This window comes from Poecile atricapillus, chromosome Z (genome assembly GCF_030490865.1).
Source record: "Poecile atricapillus isolate bPoeAtr1 chromosome Z, bPoeAtr1.hap1, whole genome shotgun sequence".
NCBI classification, from domain to species: domain Eukaryota; kingdom Metazoa; phylum Chordata; class Aves; order Passeriformes; family Paridae; genus Poecile; species Poecile atricapillus.
In genome coordinates this window covers 5,746,419-5,770,659 of record NC_081289.1, presented here as the reverse complement: position 1 = coordinate 5,770,659, position 24,241 = coordinate 5,746,419, and the positions used below count along the sequence as shown (strand labels likewise).

Here is a 24,241-nt window from a genome sequence, read left to right as displayed (position 1 = left end):
TTTTATTTGAAAGTGCTGCTCACTCAGCAAATGCACCTCTCTGAAGAAATGCAAATTGCTTAACTCTGAGGAACAGCCTCATAGGCAGAGCTGCACATGAAAAATGAATATCCTTCTGTAGAGGAAAAAAAAACCCTTCTGGGTAAGGAATAACTCTTGATCTTCATGATGGAGACAATGTTGGGAATTAAAGGGAAATGATTAAAAAACCCAGATTCACAATACAGTTTGATTCCATTTTTAATAACATGTATTTACCAATGTGCTATCAGCTTGGCAAATATTCAAGATTGCAAGGAAATTCAACTTTCATTTTGTTATTTGGCAGATTAAAAAAACAATTAAATTATGTACAAAACAGATGCACAGTATGCCTTGCTTGAAACTTAAGATTTAAAAAAAAATTATTTATAAGGATAGGGGCATGAAAATTTAATTTAATGTTCACCTTAGGTAATTTTGTGTCTTATTGTTCACAGCAATTACCATAAATCTACATATCAATAAGCGAGAACAGATGTCAGTTGTTACAAGTGCTTGCCAATCAGGCCTGTTAAAAAGTGACAGATGGATGGTGATAGAACATTCTCATAAGGCCTATTAGCACATTCACAGGAAATTTTTGTAGTGCTGCACAGTCACAGATGCAGTTCTGTGAAAACACAGGGAAATTTGAGAACACGAGATTTACATTTTACAACTTCTTGTGCTGCCTCTGACACAAACTTTCATACAATGAAGTAATTTGCCTCGTTTCAGTCACTGCAGCTTTTCTCCTGTGATAACTGTAAATTTGGAATTATTGGGTATTTGTAGAGGAGGGAACGGAGTCACAAGCCGTTCCTAAAGACTTCTTAGGCCTCATCAGCTCTTGGGTTTCTAAAACCATAATAAAATCATATTAGAAAATAGCTGAGATTTGCTTACTGCACAAATTCCTAAAAAAGGAAGGCACCAGCTACATTCATTGGCACTGTATGCATGGAGAGTTTCAAAGTCAGTGGTGATTATCAGAACCAAATCTGATCGCTCATAAGCAGTTCCCACTGACTTGACATCTTTTGCTTTGGAAATTTTATCCTTCTCAATTATTAGGATTTAATCCATCTGAATTAAATCCTGGCTGCAGCCTGAAAAATGTGGATTAAGGTAAAATTTATCATCTCCAGGCTAAAAAGCAACTATTTGCTAACACTGACATCAGCCATTTTGGATGCTGATGGTAAAATGTGTATTAAGTGTGGAGGGTGAGGCTATTCCAGCATTATTCTAAGAATTAGAATAGACAGGAGATCTAAGTGCCACCTCTATCAAACCATATAAATTCTGTGGCTACTTTTAGAAAAGCTGCTTATCTGAAAAGTGCTTGAGGTACCCTGACCACCTACTGTTTGATTGAGCAAAGCCCTTAAAACAACTTTTAAGTCCACTGTTGATTCTGCCCTGCATTTTAAGAGTATGTGGTTAAATCTGACTGCAGGTTCACAGAATCACAGAATGGTTTAAGTTGGAAGGGATCTTAAAGATCATCTAATTCCAACGCCCTTTGAGCCATTTGTTGATGTATGTAGGATTTCAGCCCATTTTCAGGTTATACATGCTTTAAACACATCCTGACAAGAAGGGTGCTTTTGTCAATTGAAACTTCTTCATTCCTAGTGGGAAGATTCATCTGATCTAACTTTGTCCAAAAAAAAAAAGTTATTCACTTAGGATCTTGCTGTCAGACAAGAGAGAGGGGTAATGAAATCACCTGATCCTAAGAGAATCATAGAACCATTGACTCACAGAACATTTGGGTTGGAAGGGAACCATAAAGACCATCTAGTTCCAATCCCCCTGCTGTGGGCAGGGCTACCTTCCATTAGTCCAGGTTGCTCAAAGCCCAAAGCCCATCTTTCAAGGGACGTCTTTCACCAGAAAAGGTTGCTCCAAGACCTGTCTGACCTGGCCTTGAACACTTCCAGGGATGGGGTATTCACAGCTCCCTGAGCAACCTGTGCCAGGGCCTCACCACCCTCAGTGAAGAATTTATTCCTAATGTATGTAGTATTTTCCTAATACCCATAAAATAGATTAACCCTAGCCTTGGTAGGATGAATCATTGCCTGGGAGTGACTGACTCCCTCTTCACTGACATTGCAGGGAGATAGGATGCCTGCTTTCCAAACTACTGAGGTTCAGCTGGATTAATTCCATCCACAGAGGGGCCAAGGCAATAAAAGCCCCTCACCCTCCATTTACTGGTTATGGAAAGCCCACACAGAACTAAAGATCTTTTGCCCAGACTTGGCCAAAATTGCACGTTGTGCACTTTTACCACCTGAATAAGCACATCTAACTGTTGAGCACTGCTTTTTCCTCTCAAGGTACCTCCTCTTCTGAGATGGAGAAATGTGTGGATTATGAACACACATGAACAGACTCACTCGCTGCAAATTCTGTCTCTCCAAAAATGCTAAACAGAGTCGTCTAATTTATTAGTTAAAAGAAGGAAAAAAAAAAAGCAAAAAACCCAAACTAATTTAATGTGTTAAAATAACTAGGACTTTCAATGGAATTATTGTTAAAAAAGCGAAATGTTTTTTGGTCCCTGAGGTCAACATTTTCAAAACTGGTAGTTATCTTTAAGAAACAGCTATCTCCCTTGAGCTGCAAACAGTTTCTCGGTGACCTTTACTTTTAATAAGATATCCCTAAAGAGGTCATAGCAGGAGAAATCCTCCTTCTGTATGGCTTTGCTGGAACGAAGCCATCCAAGAGTCAGAGGATATAAAGGATCCTCTGGCCAATGCAAAAGTATAGAGCTTTTGTGCAGATGGTCCTGGCTTCCAACTGGTCCCTCCAGATCCACTGAGCCAATCCAACAATTAGAGGAAAATATTCAGAAAGCAGAACCTTGCAGACTTTCTCTCACCCATCTGCTCCTACAGACTCTGCAACAGGAGGAAATCTGGCTTGAGTAGTGGAAGAAAGGTGGAATGGATAGAGCAGGGCTCAGAAAGGGCCAGAAGTTCAACCCAAAATGCAACCAAACTGTGAGAGAACTTGGACAGGACTGGAAAAAATATATACATTGGAAAAATATAAAAAGTCCTAGCTGCAGAGGGCTTAGGGATCTGAAAGACAAAGAAAAACCCATGGCTTCTCCTCCTGTATAACTTCAGAAAGCAAAATACACTGTCTATGCAATGAAATTAAGAGAAGCCCTTTGTGACTTTTATGAGTACTGTACTTTTTTCCATGTTGTGAATGGCCACACATACAGAAATATTGCTGTATGAACCAATATTTGTTCCTGTCAAAACATTTGACATTAATGGACTATAGAAAATCTTCCTAGACTGTATATTGTTTAAATATTGAAAACATTGAAAACATTGAAATATTTTCTAAAATCATCCTAGCAATAGTAAACCTCCTTTCACACTGTCTGTATAGTAATTCCCCAGCTCTTAAACATGCAGGTTGGCTTAAATAACTGCAGCTTTTAGGACCTGTTCCAGTGCCAGCCAAATTCAATTCAAATATTCAAGCAACATCAATCTCCTTTGAACTAAGCTTCCCATGCAATTTGTATGTATTTGAAGGAGGAATTTTTGTTTGCTTGAAAGGTTGCTAGTGTTTAATGTAGCTTACATTGTCTTTTAAAGTAAGACAATCAAATCACATAATGTAATTCATCTACATTATTATCCTTCCCCAAAGACAAAGTGCAGGCTAGACACTGAGGCTGAAGAGGCATGTGAGAGGAAACAGTGCCTTTAAATTAGCATTAGAAGATATCAGAGAAGGGGAGGAAAAGTGAGGAAGTGCTCACTACAAAATATATGCATAAGAATGCATGTCCTTGCATGTTTTATACAGGACAATGAAGCAAACTTTGGCAAGGTAGAATTAGTGCCTCTAATCAAGACCAGGGGATTACTGTAATACCAAAGGCACCACTGCCAGCTCTCCCAACTTAATTACCAGTCTCAACATATTACATTGTTTTCTTTGGCATGACTCATGAAGTAGAATGATTTCATGAAATCTTGTTTTTCAATAGGAATGAGATAAAACCAAACTGAAGAATTAAGCATGGAACCTTAAAGCTTGGAAAGCTAAATGGCAAACTACAGCTTTTTTTCTCTCAAATTTCAGGATCTCAAATTTTCACTAAACCAGTTTCATGATTTGCTTGGACTTTACACAATGATGAATATATAGCAGGGTTAGTTGGCTGCTACAGCAAGAACAGTGTTCACTTTTAGACCTGCTGCTGAGTGTTTAATGTCTGCATATTAGAAAGTTCTTGCGAAAAATCCACATTTTTCTTTGGACTGTATTACAAACAAACAAGCAAACTCCAATACTCGTCAATCACAAACACCTAAAAATCCCACTCCCTTCACCAAAATCAAAGAACCACTGCTTTTGCAACATAAGAACTACTTTAACCAGTCTGAGGCGTGGTATTAGGGAAAGGGAATTTAGAACTGTACACTGAAGAGCAGTGTCTTTGCTCTGCTAGCAAAGAAAATTGCTTTGATTTAAGAAATAATATCGCTAAACATAGCTAAAAACTCTTCACATGTGCAGTGGGCTGTGTGCTGTGCCCCTTCTGTTCTGTACAAAGGCAACACTACCTTCAGCAGTACAAATAAACACTTGCAGATCCAAAAGGGCTCTAATTTCGTACAAGGGGGTAGCTATATCAGAAGTCCTAATGTAGCAAACCGTGACTTCATCAAGATTTAAGCACAAAAGAGATTCTAGAGCCCTGACATGGAAGTAAGGGTGGAATTTCAATGGCTCATGTGGCTTTTGATCAAAGTTTTAGTGTCTGAATTACATGGTAAGCACACCCATCGACTTCAAGGATAAAAGTTGCACCCCTCAAACACAAAGTTCAAAGAACTTGAAAGCTGCAGTGACGGATCTTCTTTAGCACCTCACTCAATTGTGTCTGGATTTTATTCCTCACTTTGAAATGTTATATTAATAGGCATACTATATGCAATATGGAATTACATATTAGATTCTTTTTTTGTGAAATGAACCTTTACAGCTTAAGTTAAAAAACTCCAGGCCTTCACAAATATTCAAAGATAGCTTCAGCTGGAAATGCAAGCTCTTGCTGCAGACACAGAAGCACTTTCTATTCCTTTCACAAAATGTAATATACAAATTGTTAATTCCAGATGCACTGCATGAAATAGTACTGCCTGATTTCCAAGGAGAGGACATGAACTCTCAGTTCTAACAATGAAATAGTGCTTAGTCTTTGGCACTTTCATGTAGAAATGCATCTTGGAGAAGAACTTAGTATCACTATTTTTACCTTGAACATAAAGATTTAAGAGTCACATGTTTTGGGGAAAGGAGCAAACTTCAAGCTGTTTTGATAACATGAATATAAGATGTAAAATACATTTTTTTTTCCAAGAGATGCAGTCAGTCATCAAATTATCCCATAGATGAGTGCATTAGCAATCTAATTTGCAGTTGAAAAAAGTATATCCCTCGAGTAACAATGATCTGCCACTATGATTTCTTAAGATGACTTTCTCTTAGTCTCAAGATCATATTTCAGAGAATAAATCACATCCTGGATTGAAATCTCATCCTGGAAATACTTGACTAAAATCCTTAGTTTCAACACAGTTCTTGAAAACAAAGCTGAATCTATACTAACAGTGAGAAATAGGCAACAAAAACTTCTAAGGTACACATAATGCAATGGATATCACACCATTTTTCCTCAGTGTCCCAATTCTTTCATTTTGTAGACCTAACCAAATATGAAAACATTAAAACACAATCTTTGAGCTCAAAACCACTTCCAAACTGCCAAGTATGAAACTGTTGCTGAACCACTCTGTTCTGTTTATCATATTAAGATACATTGTTTTGATGGAAAAAATGCTAGATTGCAAGTGTAACATAATAGAACCAGCAAGCACTGCCAGCAGGTCTGAGGAAGAGAGAATAATTCAGAGATATTGTCATCTGCAGGCCAATTTATATTGTCAGACAGCAGGTTCACATTATTCTCTGATGTCACTGCAATAATGGCATATTATAATGATTGAGCAAAGAATACCCGTGGGGTATAGCTATACAGTGTGCTATACAGTGTGGTATATGTATTACTTGCTCAGGTATTTCAGGCTTCATTCAAAGCAGAACCAGAAGCAGCAAAGTACCAGGATTAAAAAAAGAATGAGAAATGGTGCTCATAAAGACTTCTGAATATTTTAGCCCTTGTTTTGTGATGATGAAGCAAGTGTAATGTTGTATTTCATTGATTCAGTGGGCTCATGATTAAAATAAACTAATGTAGCAATTTAGGGGTTTTGTGATTCTGTCTTTTTTTTTTTTTCCCTGTAACAAGAGAGAAAAAAAAAAGCTTTTTAACAGTTCCTCACGGCAGGCATAATGTGCATCTGTGCTCTGATTTACTGCACATGCTGCCTTCTCTAGCATCATGTTAAGTTAGGATATCAGCATGGTAGGTCACACAGTGGGAATGACCTTTTGCTAATCACTACACATCAGTTACTACTGGCACACAGCTCATTACTAAGAAACCCTCCAACTAGCCGGCTTTCAAATCCGCTCACACTTTGATTCTTTTTCCCCTTTTCTTTCTTTCTTTTTTTCCTCCAGACTGAAGATTATACTTTTACATAAAATCTCTGTTGTGTAATTTTGCCAACTAGGGTTCCAAAGTCAAAAAGGCACCCAGTTAATTTTCCGTGATTATAAAAGGAGCCTGAAAATTCATACTGAAGGTAGGCCTGTAATCTTGGGTTTCATTAAAAAGGTCAGAACATTTTTCCTCACCACATATTATTAAAATGTTTGAGGGCTGCCATTAATTTGATTTTTCAGGACACAGAAATCTCACTGGAAATTAGAATGTAATCCTGCTGCTGCTTTCCTGACACTTTTCATAGGGCAGGATACGGCTGCAGGGACTAAGAGCTCTCCTGCAATTTACAATTGGTTACTTTGGCCAAATGGCAGGTGACTAATGCAAGACAAACTGTTTGCACAACCTGGGAGCACTGGGTTTAATTTCAGTTCTGAAAGAGGGGTGAAAGTGTTTCTATTGACGCTGAACCATGAGCTGTCCCCTGCCAATACATCTGCCACATTTAATACACAACATGCCCCCCACCCCCTGACAACGTGATTATTAGAGGTACAGAATTCAATAGCTTAAGAATACAAAACATAGCAGGAGCAAAATGAAAGGGTTTTTAACTCACCAGCCATTTGCTGAATGCCGCTGAAGGCACCCAAGTTACTGGAGGAAGTTGCTTGCTGCAGGAGCTGGAAATGAACAACACAACACAGCAATCTATCTGACAGTAATGTAACAAATGAAGATAAAAGTGAAATGAACTATCATTTCACATTTGGAATATTTCTGCTTTCCTTTACATTTATATAGTCTCTTGCTTCTGTCTGCTGTTGGAATGAACATCCCTAGAGTCAATGCTGTAAATCCATATTAATGTCTAATCTCTATTAAGAAACACAGAGACACAAGGGAAACTCAATAACATGGCTGCTTTAAAACAATTAATCAATTTATTCTTTTTAACAACCAGGTGTTAAATCTATTTAAACCAACATAGTGTGACTAATTACAACCCTCTGTAGTCTAGTAGCTACCATAACTCATCTCTGTCAATCATGGTCCATTCTTCTCCACCCCTGTGAATTCAGTTTCTTCTTTATTATCTTTATGAATCAAGCACACAGATATTCATTAGACTGGTATTTGTACATATAGCAATTTAGCCTATCTTAGTATTAATTATCCAACCTCAGTACTAATATATATTTTTAATTGCTGGGTAAATTGCTGTTTGTATCACTATACCAAAGCATTTTATACATGCAAATGATGTATTTATACATACACAATACATATATATGGGCACATCCATTTCATAGAATCATAGAATGGTTTGGTTTGGAAGGGACCTTAAAGATCCTCCACTTCCAACCCCCCTGTCACAGGCAGGGACACCTTCCACTAGACCAGGTTGGTCAAAGCCACATCCAGCTTGGCCTTGAACACTTCCAGGGTTGCGGCAGCCTCTGGATATCTTATGCCACTCTCTCATCACCCTCACAGAAAACAATTTCTTCTGAGTATCTCATCTAAACCTGCCCTCTCTCAGTTTAAAATCATTACCCCTTGTCCCATCACTAAATGCCCCTGTAAAAAGGCCTTCTCTAGCTTTGTTAGAGGTCCCCTTCAGGTATGGAAAACTCTAAGGTCCCAGAGGTTTCTCCAGGCTGAACAGCCCCAGCTCTTTCAGCTCTCTCTCCATAGCAGAAGTGCTTCAGCCCTCTGATCACCTTTGTGGCCTCGTCTGGATTTGCTCTAACAGGTCCATGTCTCTCCTGTACTGGGGGCTCCAGAGCTGGATGAAGCACCTCAGCTGGAGTCTCACAAGAGCAGAGCAGAGCAGTGGGACAGAACCCCCTCCCCTTGATCTGCTGCCCACAGTGCTGGGGATGCAGCCCAGGACACGTTTGGCTTTCTGGGCTGGAAGTGCACATTGACAGGTCATGTTAAGCTTCTCATCCCCAACACCTCCAAGTCCTCAGGGCTGCTCTTAATCCACGCTCTTGTGCTTGGGATTGTCCTGATCCAGGGCCAGGACCCTGTACTTGGCTTTGTACTTTGTGAGGTTATATTTGTCTTACTTGGAACCATGAGGAACCCCCAAGTTATCCAAAAGTTCCTCAACCAGACCTCTCAACTCCAGAGCCACAAAAGGCAGAGGCTCCCTCTCAGCTGTGATGAAGGGGAGCCTCTCTTGGCCATCCTGAACCGAAGATACATGGCTGTGGATTTCAGATTTTCCAGCAGGGACAGCAGTTACCACATGTTTCTCATCTTACAAATGGACCAAGGAAAAGACCATTTTAAATTTATGCCTTTTCCTGGCCACATTCACTCTCTGTATGAGAGGGGATATGAACCATGCATGTTTAACACTGACAGGACCATGCATTAAAGCAAAAGCCATTTCCAAATGAAAATGTGTAAATTTGATGACTGAAACACAACTTTCTAGTTCAGAAGCTTCACCATATGGATATGGCCCCTACAGTGTTCAGCTCTCTATCTGTCCTCCCCTAAAGAAGAAGTTAAATTTTATTCCAGCTATAAAAACCAGACTCTAACATTCAAAACCCCCAATAATACTAATGGAATCAAATTTTATTTACAGTGGAGGGGTTGGAACTAAATGTTCTTTAAGTCTCCTTCCAACTCAAGACTTTCTATGAATCTATGATTTGTTTTGCAGATAATGCACCCAGAAGAAGAAATATCATGTATCCCAGACAATGTAGCAATTTACTGCAGGGAGTTTAGTAGAACTGATTTACCATGGTCCTGAAATAAATAGAGTACAATACAGCCACCGCCTCTGAAATAAACTTACAGCTAGATATTGTGGTGTGAGTCCTCCAAGACCTGTGAGGTTTCCCCAAGTGGCAGTATTGAGCTGTTGCATCTGCTGAGCCAACTGCTGCTGCAAACGCCGCTGCTCCTTGTCCTTTTGGGTGTCAGCAAACTTCACCACGATTGGCGAAGAGCAGCCCTGTGGTTGGACAGATCAGGAAAGACAGAAGGGTTAAATCACACCAGGTCACCCTCACCTCGTGAGCTCAGCCACGTCCTGTAGGGCCACTGGCACTGGCACAACCAGATCATTCACCCTCTCTTTGTGACTGGCACATGTAGGACTGCAAGGACTAAGATTTTCAGGTTCTTCGGAAAAGAGGCTATGGAGAAATTATTGATTCCCCAGCTCTTTTTATAAAGCACCTTTCCTCAGGCTCTCTTTTCCTTCCAGCTATCAAAATTGCTGCCAGAGACAGCAAAGTGTACCAGTCCTCTTTAATTAAGCTTCACAGCTGATGAGATGGACGTGATGCTTTGTCTGCAGTCTGTTTTCGAGGCAGCGCCAAAGGGAGAACTGTCCAACCTCTGTGCTGCCAGGGACCACAGAGCCAACACCGCCCTGCCACTGCGGTCTGGCTGTGCCATCACACTCAGGGTAGCTGGCGTGGGCACCCTAAAGAGTCTGGGAGCAGCAGATTTACCTCAGTTTCTGCCATCAGTGAGGCACTGGCCCTGTTCACACCAAGGACCCCCAGTCATTTCACCCACCTGCGGTCCGCTCCCAGGCACGCTTTGTATCAAGCACCCTTGAGATGTGAACAAAGGGCAGGATGCAGACCAAAAGGGGCTAGTTCTGGTGATAGCAGCCCATTCCTGATTGCCACCATTTCTTCTATTGCTTCTATCAGCCTCTTGTTACATGGTATGGCAAGGCTCTAAGATGTCTTAGGAAATAGGGAAGCTGTAAGAAAGAGCTAGAGGTCTGGTCTGCAGCCTATTCCTCACCCATGGCTGAGGGACCCTTTGGAAGATGTTAGAGGTCACAGACCTAATGGACTTTTGAGGTAAACTGGAATTTCCCTTGGACTTCAAATTGGGCATTCCTGGGCAGTCACTGAGACAATGAGATGTGATTATGAAAGATGTCTCTGTTGATTTCTCTCTTTTTTCCCCTACTAAGAAATGTTTCATATTTTAACCTTTCAAGTCTTAATTTTTTTCAGATCAAGAAAGCAAACTATATACTGCAATGATTCAGTTCTTCAAATTAATTCAAGCATTTTATGAGTCATTGAAACTGTCAATCCATTTCATACTGCTTTTCAACTTCATAGCATCCAATGAATAACTTCCCTTGCCATGCTTTGTTATACTAATTTCTTGTCTAACTTCAATGTGAACACAATGGCAGGAGTGATAAGTGACTCAAGTCCAAGAAACACAGCAGTGCTTTAGCCAAAGTGTATAGCGTGGGATGCAGAGCAGGGTTATACTTCACCTACTCTTCCCGTGGCTGCTCTCACAACACTGTGAACATCTTCAGAAAAGTTCCTGTCCTCAATTACTTACAAAAAGCAGCCATGTACCTTTTCTCTGAAAAACCTCACACCAGGACAAGTGATAAAAATATTCCCAATCATCAGATGAAATGATGAAATAAACCGCAATAATACTAATAATAATATCTCTCATATAAAGATCCCCCATCAACACTGTTCCTTTAGAATTATCTTAGAAAACCATCACTTGTGGTTTATTGTTCCACCTCCAATTCTTTTCCTGTGTGTTTCATTGTAAAAATGTCTTTCAGTGTTTCAGTGAGGAAGAAAGGAGATATATAACACTCCAGCAATCAAATAAAGATTATGAAGGAGTCAGATTGTTACACAATTACCTCTCTCTAGTGATTTTTATACTAATATTAAAAATAAGATCATTTAGAAAAAAAAGAAGAAAGAAAAAGGAGCCAGGGGGTAGAGGATGTGAGAGAGATTTTTCTGGTTTTGCTAATAAAAAAAAGCAAGCTATTTCTATCTTATACAAGGTTTGGTAACACTGGGCTAAGAACAACTGGTACTTACTGCCTTCTGCCTGGATGTACAGGAGAATCAAGTCTATTTCCAAAGAAATAGAAATGAGTATCAAAGGAAGAAATATTTTATCATTATTTTAGTTTTCAGTTCGGCAGTTCAACACTACAGCTGACATATTTATGAATGCTTAAATGTCAGTAAATTGTATAAAAACAATATCTCTGCAATTTATGAATCTATAATTCATTTTTTCACTGTCTGCTCTGTATTTCATCACTTCATCATTTTCAAGAGAGCAAAGATTCTGAAGACTGAGATTATATCTAGCAAGTGGCTCTATATGAGAAAAGGGTTGTTATTGTTGTATTGAATTTACTCCATGATAACAAATTAATGTCTTCTACTGGTGCTGCATTTGAATGACTTAAACAAACAAACAAAAAACTACATAGAAAAGAAATAGAAGAGCAAACATTTTAGAGCAGCAATTATACTTAAAAAAATCAGTTGATTTAACCAGTTTGATAAGTCAGGTGGAAAGAGCAGTAAGAGAATGCATTATTCTGTGAGATGTGTTCATCTGGATTTAATAACCCCATTGTTCTTTTTTAGCCCTCTTTGAAAATTCATCTGGGTCAATGATGCATGCTAAAAAATCTGAAAATAATAAAAAAGGGGAAAAAAACCTGTAGTAATTGGTTGAAATGCAATTGTGTACTACACATCTTCCTCTAAGCTCACTTCTGTTTGTAAAAGAATATTCAACCGAAGTGTCCAAGGATGACTGTTTCAAGCTGAGGTTTGACATGTAACACTAGTCAACCCAATGTAACTTTTCACTAGAAGAGTATTGGCAAAAATGAGCAAGTTTTTTTATTTGCCTACAGGGTGATTCCTGTTTTAAGCACTTCTATTTTCTAGCTTGAGGGGAAGTTTCCAGCACACACACGAGGTGCATCTCCCTTCCTCATTCAATGGCTTCATATTTCCATGCCATTCATTTTCTTCCCAACAGCTGATGTTGCCTTCATATTTTTCTGTTGTCAGGTTGAGTCCCTCCTCCACAGAGAGGGAGGGTGCTTGGCTTCTTTCCAAGAAGGGACAGCCTAAGCTCAACTGACACAAAGACCCACATGTTCAAAGGGCAAAATGTTTGGAATTGCCTTGCCAATTTGGGGATCTCATTGATGAAGTCTCTAAAGGTGTTGAGAAGGATTTTGATCCAAGAGTAACTATTCTACAGAATGAATCTCATTAGGAGTATCCCATCAAAATGCAGCCCCTTTTGGAGTGGTGCACACAACAGAGTAGTGGGAGAATTTGACTGGGAGGTGTTATGTCTTTATTTTACAGTCTTCGGAAGTTGAGCTGTGTAAAATTAATTTTGCTAGATGGAAAAATACATTAAAACACATGGAAAATATAGGTAAAACACAGTATTACCAATAAACATTTCCTTTTTACTTGGAATCAAACCCAGTAAAACATATAGGTCTGAATTAATGGAGCAGTGCACGGCAGACAAACTACTACAGGTATTATTCCAGAGACTCAAAGTGGCAGTTTTTTCACAATATACTGTCAGACTGCATAGACTGTATAACAGCAGCTTTCTAGTAAAGATAATTTCATTTATTCTTATCTCATTGGCAGATTCTCAACTAAAACTGTATACCCAGGGTCTAAAAATGCATTGCACTGAAAAGAAAACACATTGATTATAAAAGAAGCTCAACCAAATTCAAACGTGATGTTTGGAAAGACAATAGCTTTGCAATGCTGATATCATTACTTGTATACTATACAGGAAACAGTTAGTGACATTTTCATGCACTGGCTTGAATTTTATCTTCTCCTCCTCCTTGTCCTCTGTCCACCCTCCCACCCCTGGTCTCCCCCCTTGGCTCGTTACACAAAGCAGCTCAACGACATGACGCAATAATGATTGTTTAGCACCCAGCATGCTTTGGGAGACTAGAGCATTGCAAAGGAAAATCACTGAGAGAAAAATAAAAATAAAAATTGAAAGGTCCTGGTGGAAAAAGAAATAAAAAAAAAAAAAAAAGAAACAAGTGCACATAACATCAATGCCACCTCTGAGAAAAATCATCACTACACGAAGATACAGTATACATAATACAGTATAACATGCACTCTCCAATGATAAGCTAGAAGATCCAGAGTAAGTAAAGATTTCATACTTGTGCGGTTTTTTGTGCAAAATTCTGAAAGACCATGACAAAAATCACAGACTGAAAAAAGTTTTGAGATTGCCAGACAAGCTGTGGCATTCAATAACCACTCCAATGACCAGATCATTAGCCAACAGCTAAAGTCACTTTAAGTGAACCAGTTCAAAGTTTAGAGTTGCTTGTCATGATAAAATACAAGGCCATAGAGGCAGTTTGGAAGGGAATGACGGGTGTTGCTTGTGAGGGGCCAGCCATGATGGTGCTCTGCAGGAAGTGCCAAACTCTGATATGCTCTGTCATCGTTAGCAGTTTTATTAGCTACATGAAGAAGGCAAAATAATGTTAACTTAAAAAGAGATTCTATGTGCAGAAAAACACATGCACTAGTAACTCAGCGTGGCCATGTTAAATCTCTTGAGCTCTTTCTCAGAGCACTGCAAACCACAACACTTAGAAATCTATTTAAAAGAAACAAAGATTTTTCTTTGGGGGGAATGTGTGTTAAAAATAGAGGTAATTTACTCATCAGAGATATTCTGAATACAACTGAGGAGTGGTATTCACAGCTTTTTTCTTTTCTGCTGAATGCCACTGAAAACAGGATTGAGAGCCGTGTTTGGATACCACACAGCAGCCTTATTGTGCTCTTTCAGGTGATTGAGAAAAATAAAGCTTCACAAAGACAGGTAGAGTGAGCTGGTAAAAAATTGAAATCTGTGATTGTCATGTGTCTGATCTGATCCAGGAGAGCATGGCTTTACCATTCGCAATCATTTGCACAAAGAAAACAAAGAAAGGGCAAATGATACAGTACTGTACCTCCATGGTCTGAGACTGGTGCATGGCTTTGATTGCATTCTGTGCCATTGCCCTTGTAGAAAATGTGACAAACGCACAGCCTGTGGGAACAAGGGGACAGGGAGCAGGAAAGACAAAAAACAACAAGACAAAAGGGTTGGACGCTTGTTAAACCAACACAGTCTACGAGAACGGCCACAAGACGACACTGTTCTCAGTAGTACATAAAAATAAACAACTTCTCTAGTTTATTTATTGACAGTGCTGACTTGCTAATCTGACCATAGATGAAAGAAAAAAAATTAGGTGGGGATGGGTGACAAGAAGGGTTTTTATTTAATTTTTTTTGTTTGTTTTGCTTCGTTTTTCTTTTTCTTTTTCTGTTTTGTTACTGATTTTGTGCTTTAGCCACAGGGTTTGAAATAAATAAGGCTTTTGTGTAGCCTTTGCATTGCATAGTTAAATCTATTCAGACCATGCATTAACAATTGCTTGCTCTGGCTTTTGTGTAGGTAAACTGTGGATAGTGAATAAATGTCGGCATCACTGACAGCTGAACTGAGAGTTTAATAAAGGGGTCCATAACATCACAAATTACTGTGATGCACCAAAAGGATCATACAAATAAGAATGAGAAAAACTCTAATGTGTATCCTGTGACTATTTGTGAAAAGACTCAGACAAAATTCAGTAATGTATGTGGAATCTCAACATTTAAGAAAATAACATTTTAAAAATAAAAATCCTTATAGTATTTGTTTCTCTGAGTTCTAGGTACAAGTATAATTCTTTGATCTGTGAAAGATACTGTCAGCTTGAACAATTCTGAAGCTATGTGCATGAATATCTGAAAAAAATCACTCTTTTTTTCCCTTCTTCAGCCTTTAAAATCATAATGAAAAGCCAGTAGGCTAATGCCTGGGCTATTTTTCTACCCTTTTACTATTGTCAGCCATACCTACACTGGGCATGGTGCGGGTCAACGTTTTCAGTGCATGACTCACTGCCCTTTTGGCTAATAAAAACATTGCCTCCTGAGATTTACATTTTATTCTTCATGCACCCTTGGGCATCTTAAAGAAAAAGACTGTGAAATTAATGCAGATTCAGGCTGATTTTGTAATAATACCACGGCACACTAAAAGCTTAGCTAAAGCAACACAGACTTATTTCACTTGTGATCTCTAATGACTTTAAAAGTGCATTGATTTTCAGCTCCCTTAGCCTTGCACAGTTTGAACTTAGGTTTCAGAGAATAATTTAGTGTTCCACTCAATTTCCTCAAAACATTATTATTATTACTACTTAAAAGATTTCCAAATGAAGCAGATCTAAGCACTGAGAGGCTAAAGCATATTGTCATTTTAGAGCTAATGCATGAAAGCTACATTCTGGCATCAAAAATACAATATTGTTGCCCCTGTGGCCAATGGGCAAAATAAACCATTTTGCAATCCAGCAAGCAACAGATTGTTTGGTTTATGCAAATCAATTTGAGGCACAGAATACCTTTTCTTTTGAGCTCTGTGTATACCTGGTAAGATTATCAAGTCAAGACTGTATTCACATTTTAATCAAACAACAGTAAGAGAAAGCAATGCCTGATCATTACCCAAAAGCACTACATCTAGTCATGAAAATAAAGTCAATGCATTTTTGCATCATGCGGTATTTTTTTTCTCTTTAATGTAAAGGCCCTTGACTCAAGAGAACCTAAGCTGGCTTATGCAACTCTGGCTGATAGATGAGCATCATAAAATCAGAAATCAGAATTCTTTTACCCAAACTTCACCACAATGTTGTGACTCTCTGTATTTCTTAGGTAACGAAACAGCTGATGATGTCTGACTACTGTTTAGCCACACTACATAATGCTGTACTAGTCTTGTTCAGCAACAAATTTCTGTCAAAGAATACGATATAACAAACCAGCTTTCTGTACAGCAATCTAGACAAAATGTATAGTAGAACTGTAAATAATCTACAGTCCTTCTCCTAGATTCCATATTGCTGCACTAAAATTAAAGAGGCCCAAATTTACCATCAATCTCAAAGTAATCTCTCTTATTACCATTTCTGTGATTAGAATTATTCTTTTCTTGTCTTGCAAATTCAGTGGGGGATAAGCAAAAGTAGAGATATACTGGAGGGCAGGCAAGGAACCCCATACAGAGCCTTGAATAATATTGTTGATAAGTCAAGAAACTGCTTCATTCACTTCTTTGGCTCTCACTATCCAGGAGTGTGTACTATAGTGACAATTACTGAATGGAGGTTTCAAATGCATGAGAAGCATGTAAAATGTCAACAAAAATCAGTAAGACACAGTTTATGCATTTATCACAATTTCTCCCCAGCAGTTCTGTTGTAAGTAACTTACTGAGAGATGTTGCAATTAGCAGGTCTCAAAAGAAATGTGAATCAGCAGAGAAATACGGCTACATTCCTCTCAAGATAAAGCAGACTCCCCCTTCCCTCCCTTAAGCTTTCTCTCTTTTTAACCACAGGGCTCAGCTGTTGGGTACTTCCAGCACCCAACACCACCGCAAAGCCTTCCTCCTCACTCCTCAGCCCAAAACCATTTGCATGGGTCTCGTTGCCTTTGTCCTGGAGCAAAAAGACCTTTGTAGCAAATCTCTGTACCAATTTGAAAGAAACTTGTTCTTTGGGCAAGGGGAATGCCTGATGAATGAGGTTATGCAGCTTGAATATGAGCATTTGGAAGCAGCATTCCACAGAGAGGATGGGGCTGCATTTTAATTAGGGTTTGCCAGCCAGAGGCTACAAGGTTAAATCCCCTTGTTATCTCCATTCAGCAGGCCATTTCCCACCGATGGACAGTGGCCATTCCCCCAGTAAATTCCCAATTTACCTCAATAACATGGCAAAAAATCAGTAGAAAATGTTATTTCTAAATTATTTGAAACCCCAGACTTTAAGAGGTTGCCATTAAGTGCCCCAATTAAACATTTGCTAATTCAACCATCCTTCCAGATATTGCCATGTGTATTCACATTCAAGGGTTATTTTTTCAGCTACCAAACCTGGCCACTCACACACAACATTTGTATATTTATTATGCGTTCACATATATTTTATTATGTGTGGAATATGGGATCCTATATATTTGATTATGTGTGAACTATGGAGTCCTTTCCTTCATGACCAGACTGCCATGCCAGAGGGGAGCTAAGCCTATGTCATAGGATTTGGTCTGTTTAACTCAATCACTTTGCATTTATAATTTAGATGTCCAGAAAAGCCATTATTCTGAAATGCTGGTATTTACTGCCATGCTCAATGGCAGGACCTTGGTTTTTGTCTATGGGACACATATGCACTCGAGGAGGATGGTTTAGTTGGGCACCTAGAATTTAATCAGAAGTTGCTGTCCAAGGACACTGGATTTCAATTCTTTATGTTTCTGAAGGGTTGGGGAAACCCTTTCCAGCACACTCTCACTCCCTGTATCACACGAATGCAGGTGGTCTTTTGGGAATGCACCACCAGCTTTAGGACCGTAAATCACAATTATAAGAGGACAGGACTAATCAGATTTCATGCATCGCAGTGCAAGGAAACAAGAAAGATTTTTGTGGCCTCTTACCTCATCCTATGAAACATGGCATTGATTGGCGTGCCACAGACCGAGGTCCTCCACACCCATAGCTACAAGCAAACTATTTCTGTTCTACCCCACCAAGTCCTGATATTCAATTATTCCCTTCTTACTGGAGCTGTGTACTTTTCTGGGAGGGAAAATATGGAGAGGGGGATATTTCTATAGCTAATACCTTGAAATAACTTCATTTTATATAACCAGCAACCTACCTACACCAAAAAATAGATTGTTTTGTATGAACAGCCAACCTGCAAGACAACTCACACTTATTTATCAGCTCTGGTTTCAAAATGTCAGGGATCAATGACAGAAAGAAAGAAGGAGGGAGAAAGAAGATCTAAGAATTTTAGCTGCTTCTCCAAGGCTGCCTTCTTACCCTCTACAGCAGATAAATGAGTGACTGGGGAAAAGCTGCTGGAAGTAATTTCCTTCTGCAGGCAGAACTGGAGTAAGGTACCCAGCACTGGCATGGGAGAAATTTTGGAGCACATTATCACATCTGCCACATTGGCTGAGAGAACATCTAAACTCAGAGGGTTGCCCCTTACCCCTCTCCCACTACAAACTCAAAGAGATTTTTGAAAAATCTGTGGAATTTGATAGGACACCTTAACCCTGGCCATCCCAAACCTAGGGCTTGCTGCTTGAGTGACTGAATACTTGAAATATTTAAAAAAGCTTAGCTCTGCCCCATTTCAGCTCCTGCTTCATGTGATTCTTCTCATCTCAGGCTTTTCTAGACTGTTGAGAAACATTCAGTCAGCAGTTCTTGCACAGCCTAACACAAAATCAACACCTACGAGCTACAAGTGAAGTAGAACATTTTTATGTATGGAAGCCTCAGGAAAGGTTCATACCTACGCAAGAAACCTCCCTCATGAAACTGGCATGGTCCAACAGAGGTATGCAAGTGAAGCCAAAGGGAGATGCAAAATGCAGAGACATTGTTTGGAAGTCTGAAAACATGGTTTTGACATAGAAGAAGACTTCAGAGATTTTCAAAGTCACCCAAGCAACTGCAGTCCTGTGAGTGGTGGCTGCACAGCTGGTAATGTAATGGTTGCACCACAGCTTCCCAGAACACTGTAAACAAGTTTTTCTTCAATTTCTGTGAAGAAACAAAAGTGAAAAGCTGCCAAATACTCCTGCAAGGAGTAGTTGGGATCCTCTGAGATGAAAGCTTCTATTTAAAGAAAAGATAAGGCTTGAATAAAAAGCTATGGAAATTGAAGTGTGATAAAAATAAGCTCTAGTTGGGTTAAAATGTTTCTAGCTGAGATTGCACAGTAGACTTTTCCTTTTTCTTTCCTGTGCTAATACAGCCCAGTCGAAGGAAGGAATATCCTGGAAAACAGCCTTCTAATGAAGACATCACACAAAAATCTGTCTTGTTGGCTAAAATACATTTCATCTACAAACTAAATTGTACATCAAATTGTTTCCTGTAGTGATATTTGGTTGTTAAGTATTATCTAACACACACAATGACAGGTCTGAGACCAAGTGCAACAATCCAGTCTAAAGAAAATAATTTGAAAAATCCACAGCGAAGCTCTTCAGTTTATGCATATCAGGCACATAAAGGTAACAAAAGGCACATCCTGTAACCATGTCTCAGCTCTTCAGCTCTGCTGACTTGTCTATTGACTGGATGACAGTTGTAGATTTTGAATTCCCTGAAGTTCATGGTTCCCTTGAAGCATTTCTAATTGGACATTCAATTACCCACCCTGCAAAGTACAGACTTCAGTAAGTGGAATTTACACAAACCCAGAATTAAATGGGTACCAAAGACCATATTCTCTAACTGTGCCTCGATGATCCTCTTGTTGGAATAAAGCCTCTTGCAAATTATTTCATTTCAGGATTGCCTCTTGGGAGGTATTGCTGCAAAATTGCAGTAATGGAAATCTGAGATGTAGTTACTGGCCAAAGGCCAGCAGAGACATTGGTCAGTTGGATGTGTTTCTTCCCTCCCAGCTGCAAAAGAGTTTCAGCAAAGGAAAACAAAATTAAATGTGCCATAATGATTGGAAAAAATGAAAATGTTACCATATTGCAGCAAAAGGAATAAGGCACAGAAGTGCTTCTGAAGAGCTATTGTAAACACAGTGCTTCCACTCTCCTTGCTTCCCACCACTGACTGATACACAATTCAGAAGGTGATCCCTAATCTAGGGTGTTCCCACAGCACTTTGTGTCATTTTAGCTCAGAAAGGAGCAGTAAATATTCAGAAGAAAGAAAACCCCAGCATAAAAGTCTCCTCACCTATCCTCCTATCCTTCCCTGCAATTAATTGTGATGCAAATATTAATTTTCTTTTACTAATTCATCAAGAAAACCCTTGATTCTGAATGTTCTGAATGGATTTTCAAGAAATTAAATTGCCTCACCATGGTGTAACTCGCTATTCCATTTCTAACCTGCTCTTAAAGCAAAGAAAGAATGGAAAAAACAATTGTTGTAATCAATATCTGCAGAAATGTTCACTTGTCCCATGTGCCTGGTGATGTTTTGTTAAAAAACCATACAATTAGGAGCCTAGAAGATGTAGAAAAATGCATTTTGAGCTTTTGCACAGTTTTCATGGGATATCCAACTCTCTCTACATGTTATTAGCAGGTTTTTTCAGTGCATGCTATTAACCCAGTTGACTTCTTTCTGGTATCTGACATATAAATCTGCACTTAGCAATACAGCAGAATAATTTGCTATGTGGTGCTCCTGTGATAAGGATAAGAGGATTTTTTTTATCATCATTATGGATGGTAATAATTCCTAGAGTGATACAGGGATATTGATCCACTGATCTAAAAAAAAGCATTTAACAAAGGCAGAGGAGCATTGCTACCCTTATTTTAATCAACAGGATAACAGAGATGATGAGCAACCAACTCACCAATGGTCAATACAGCACATCAGTGGCACAGCTACACAGCTGCAAATCAAATTTGGGTATTTCTGGCTATTTTTACACACTCCAGCTATTATTGCCTGGCTGGCTGTGTTGGCATCTGTGGTCATGGAGACATTACATAGTGCTGGGAGTCAGGAGGTCTGAAAGTTTCCTTAAGCCGTTTACAATAAGTGATTTAAAATCTTAATCATCTGAGGCAGTTCACTTCTACTTTTTTGATGATAATGAAGCTTAGCACATGATATCACAATCATGAATTTTTGTAAAGCATACTTAGGTCTTCAGAAAAAGTGATGGATTAAACAACCCTGCAGGCAGAATCCTTCTCTCTGAATAATGAATATCGTACAGGCAGTGGCAAGCTTCTTTAGATAGTCCCATGTACCCTGCTCAAGAGGCGGCCAGCCTCTGTGGCTGCTGGGTCCCTGGATTCTTTATCTCTACAGCCAACAGAGTATTTTTATTTTTTAATACCTTTCACAGCTAGGAATTACTCACTGCCAGCCAGCTAATTTCACAGGGACTATCCCAGAGCCTTTGGAAGGCGATGCCTTTTGGCTGCTGCCTGTTCTTGCCGCTGATCGAAATACACCAAGTTACAGGTATAAACAATGGTTGTTTCTTAGATGCAGGAGTGAGTAACAATGGGGGAAAACATGACTCAAGTTTAAAAAAAAAATAAATCTCAATTTCCTTAAAATACACTGCTCCACCACTGGAGCTCTGTATCATTACTTTAGTCTCATTTTAGAGCTGAGTTTCAAACAACTGACAGTAGGAATTTGGAGTGGAAGAGGTGATGGTCCATTACCAGTGGTGACAGCAATGGGTGTGACTTTACTAAAGTTCTGTCAACTCTTAGTTAGGAACTGCAATAGAAACAGCGAGTTCCATCTCTCTCCCCCTCTCCCTTTATCTCAGCACTTATATCACACTCATCACAAAGTGTTACTTTTTCCCTTGATGCCACAGGAGGAGATTCCTCCTTGCTACTGGAGCCCATGTGGTACAATACAACCCTAAATCCTGCTATGAGTTCACAGCAGACTATTACCCTCCCAGTGGTAAAGTTGCTGATGTAGTATAGACATGGCCTAAAATAAAAGTCAACTGAAACCTTTTTAGTCTTTACTAAGTAAAAAAACCCAAACCCAAACGCAGTCCAAACCAAAACTGTTCTACTGAGCAGTGTAACCTGGAGCTATTCCTTGCAACTATCTGCTGGTAATACAGATTATTTGCCTGAACCCTTTAAGAAAGCTCGAAAGCTGGCATAAATACAAAGGAAGATACTGTTCAAGCTTTTTTCATCTGAGATACCATGAGGGGTACTTGTTATGCAATTGAAAAGGGATACCAAACAGAATTTACTGGACCACATTTCCATCTCACTGCTGTGAGTACTGCACTGAGCTCCCGAAGGCTCTGGAATGGTCAGTGTTTTCCTCAGACACTGACTATTTTTCATTCACCCCTCTGTGTCTAGGAGGGAAGCACATCTGGACGGGTACTGAGAAAACAAATAATGTTTGTGGCAAAGGGAATTAACATCTTGGAAATGGTAACATGAATTAAAACTGATTAAGGATTGGAACCCTTTACAAAGATTTAGCAGTATAAATTCTCCCTCCAGAAACAGTTTTTCACCTTGTGCTTTTTCAGTCAAGCTCCCTCCTCTGCAGATGTCCCTCAGCACTTTTCATTTCAACTGCAATACCAACCATTTTCCCAACACTTTGCCTTCTCTCATGGAGTGGTGGTTTTGTGAAGCTGATAAAAATCTGCCTGAAAACCTGGTTGGCGCAGCTGAACCCATTTTGAAGTGTGAACATGGGTGTGTAGAAAGCAATTCGAGTTTAACAAGGCATGAGGCATGAGGGCATGATAGAATATCAGTCGTGATTGTGACCGAAATGAACCCGAGTGGCACAGAGGATGCAGCTCTGCTGTGGTTACTGGTGTGTGACCTACCTGGACTGAGATCTTCAGTCTCCAGCAGGAGAAAACAGCACATTAACTCTACAGCTGTGCTGGCCAGCTGTGACACAACACTGCCCTGCCTGATACACTGGAGATGTGGCTTGGGAATCTCAGCTCCTGATTGTCATGAGATTGCTGTTCGCAGCAGAACAAAACTACCCCACCGATCTCACTTACTCTGTTGGATTTCATAATTAGCTTTTCTATGCTCCTACTATACCCAGTCTGTTGAATTAAAGCAAATGTGCAGGGGGATTTTTATGGATGCCAGGAAGGATCCATTTCTTTGTTGGGTGATGCTGACAAGTCAATTAAATCTTTTTTTGGGGCTCAAAACATCTGATGTGCAGATCTTGTTATTTCAGCAGTTAATTAGCTCCTTTCCCACTTGTGTCTTCCATCATCCCTTCCTTGTGCTGCTCACACAATGAAATCAGTGAAAATCAGAAATACTTATTTTGCCTCAGTGTTGGGTCTAGAAAGATAATAGCAGCACTCGACTCTATCAGTAAACATTCCTTACTGAGCTGAAGGAGCCAACTTTAGACCTGTGCCCTAATCTTCCCCAAGGCAAAAGCCATCATCATGAAGCTCTCATTGCCTGAAGGGAGTGCTGCATCCCCAGCCCCAAAAATTTGGGGATCACAAAGCATAAATCTAAGGGCATAATTTTCTTGGGGCTCCCTATTTATAGTCAGAGTGTCTTTTCAAAAAGTCCTTATTGTTCAGAAGTAGTACGTGCTTTCAAGCAGTGCCATGATATATAGGAATACCTGCACGTCCTTTGCTGAAATTTATAGGTGTTTTATAGAAACTGGACCACCCACAAAACAAAAATTCCCATGCACAAATTGTTGCACAAAATTCTGTGGATGCTATTGCCTACAAGAAACAAGTAGATCCAAGAGTAAAGAAAAGAAAATCCAAATCTATACCCACATCTATGCAAAGTGGGTGCTATTACCTTTTTCTGTGCCTTTCGAAAATGTAATAAAATGCATAAACTGTGTACTTTCTATGTATTTGTTTCTCGTATAGATGTGATGTTTTTCACAGCTCCACAATTAAAATTATTTTACTCCCTGTGCCATTAAATGGCTGTGGCAGGTATAACAGCATAATCCTGCACTGAGAGATGCGACTATCCCTATTTCCTTTTCCACTCACCAAGCCCTGGCACTGATGTTTTGAGAAGGTTCATGCTCTGAGAATAAATTCAGGTCCATATACCATGGAATTAATATGCAGTCTGTGTCATCAATATACATTTATCT

The 24,241-nt window shown here is 39.4% G+C and overlaps 1 protein-coding gene across 7 annotated transcripts in view; it reads right to left on the bottom strand.

Annotated features, from left to right (window-relative positions):
* Positions 1-24,241, bottom strand: part of LOC131592837 (CUGBP Elav-like family member 2) — a 370,538-nt gene that overhangs the window by 39,093 nt on the left and 307,204 nt on the right. For all 7 annotated transcript variants that reach the window (XM_058864644.1, XM_058864642.1, XM_058864641.1 and 4 more), the window contains 3 exons: positions 14,469-14,548; positions 9,462-9,620; positions 7,260-7,323 (listed from right to left, as the gene is read on the bottom strand). In XM_058864644.1, the coding sequence (XP_058720627.1) occupies positions 7,260-7,323; positions 9,462-9,620; positions 14,469-14,548 (303 nt within the window). The remainder of the gene's footprint in view (positions 1-7,259; positions 7,324-9,461; positions 9,621-14,468; positions 14,549-24,241) is intronic.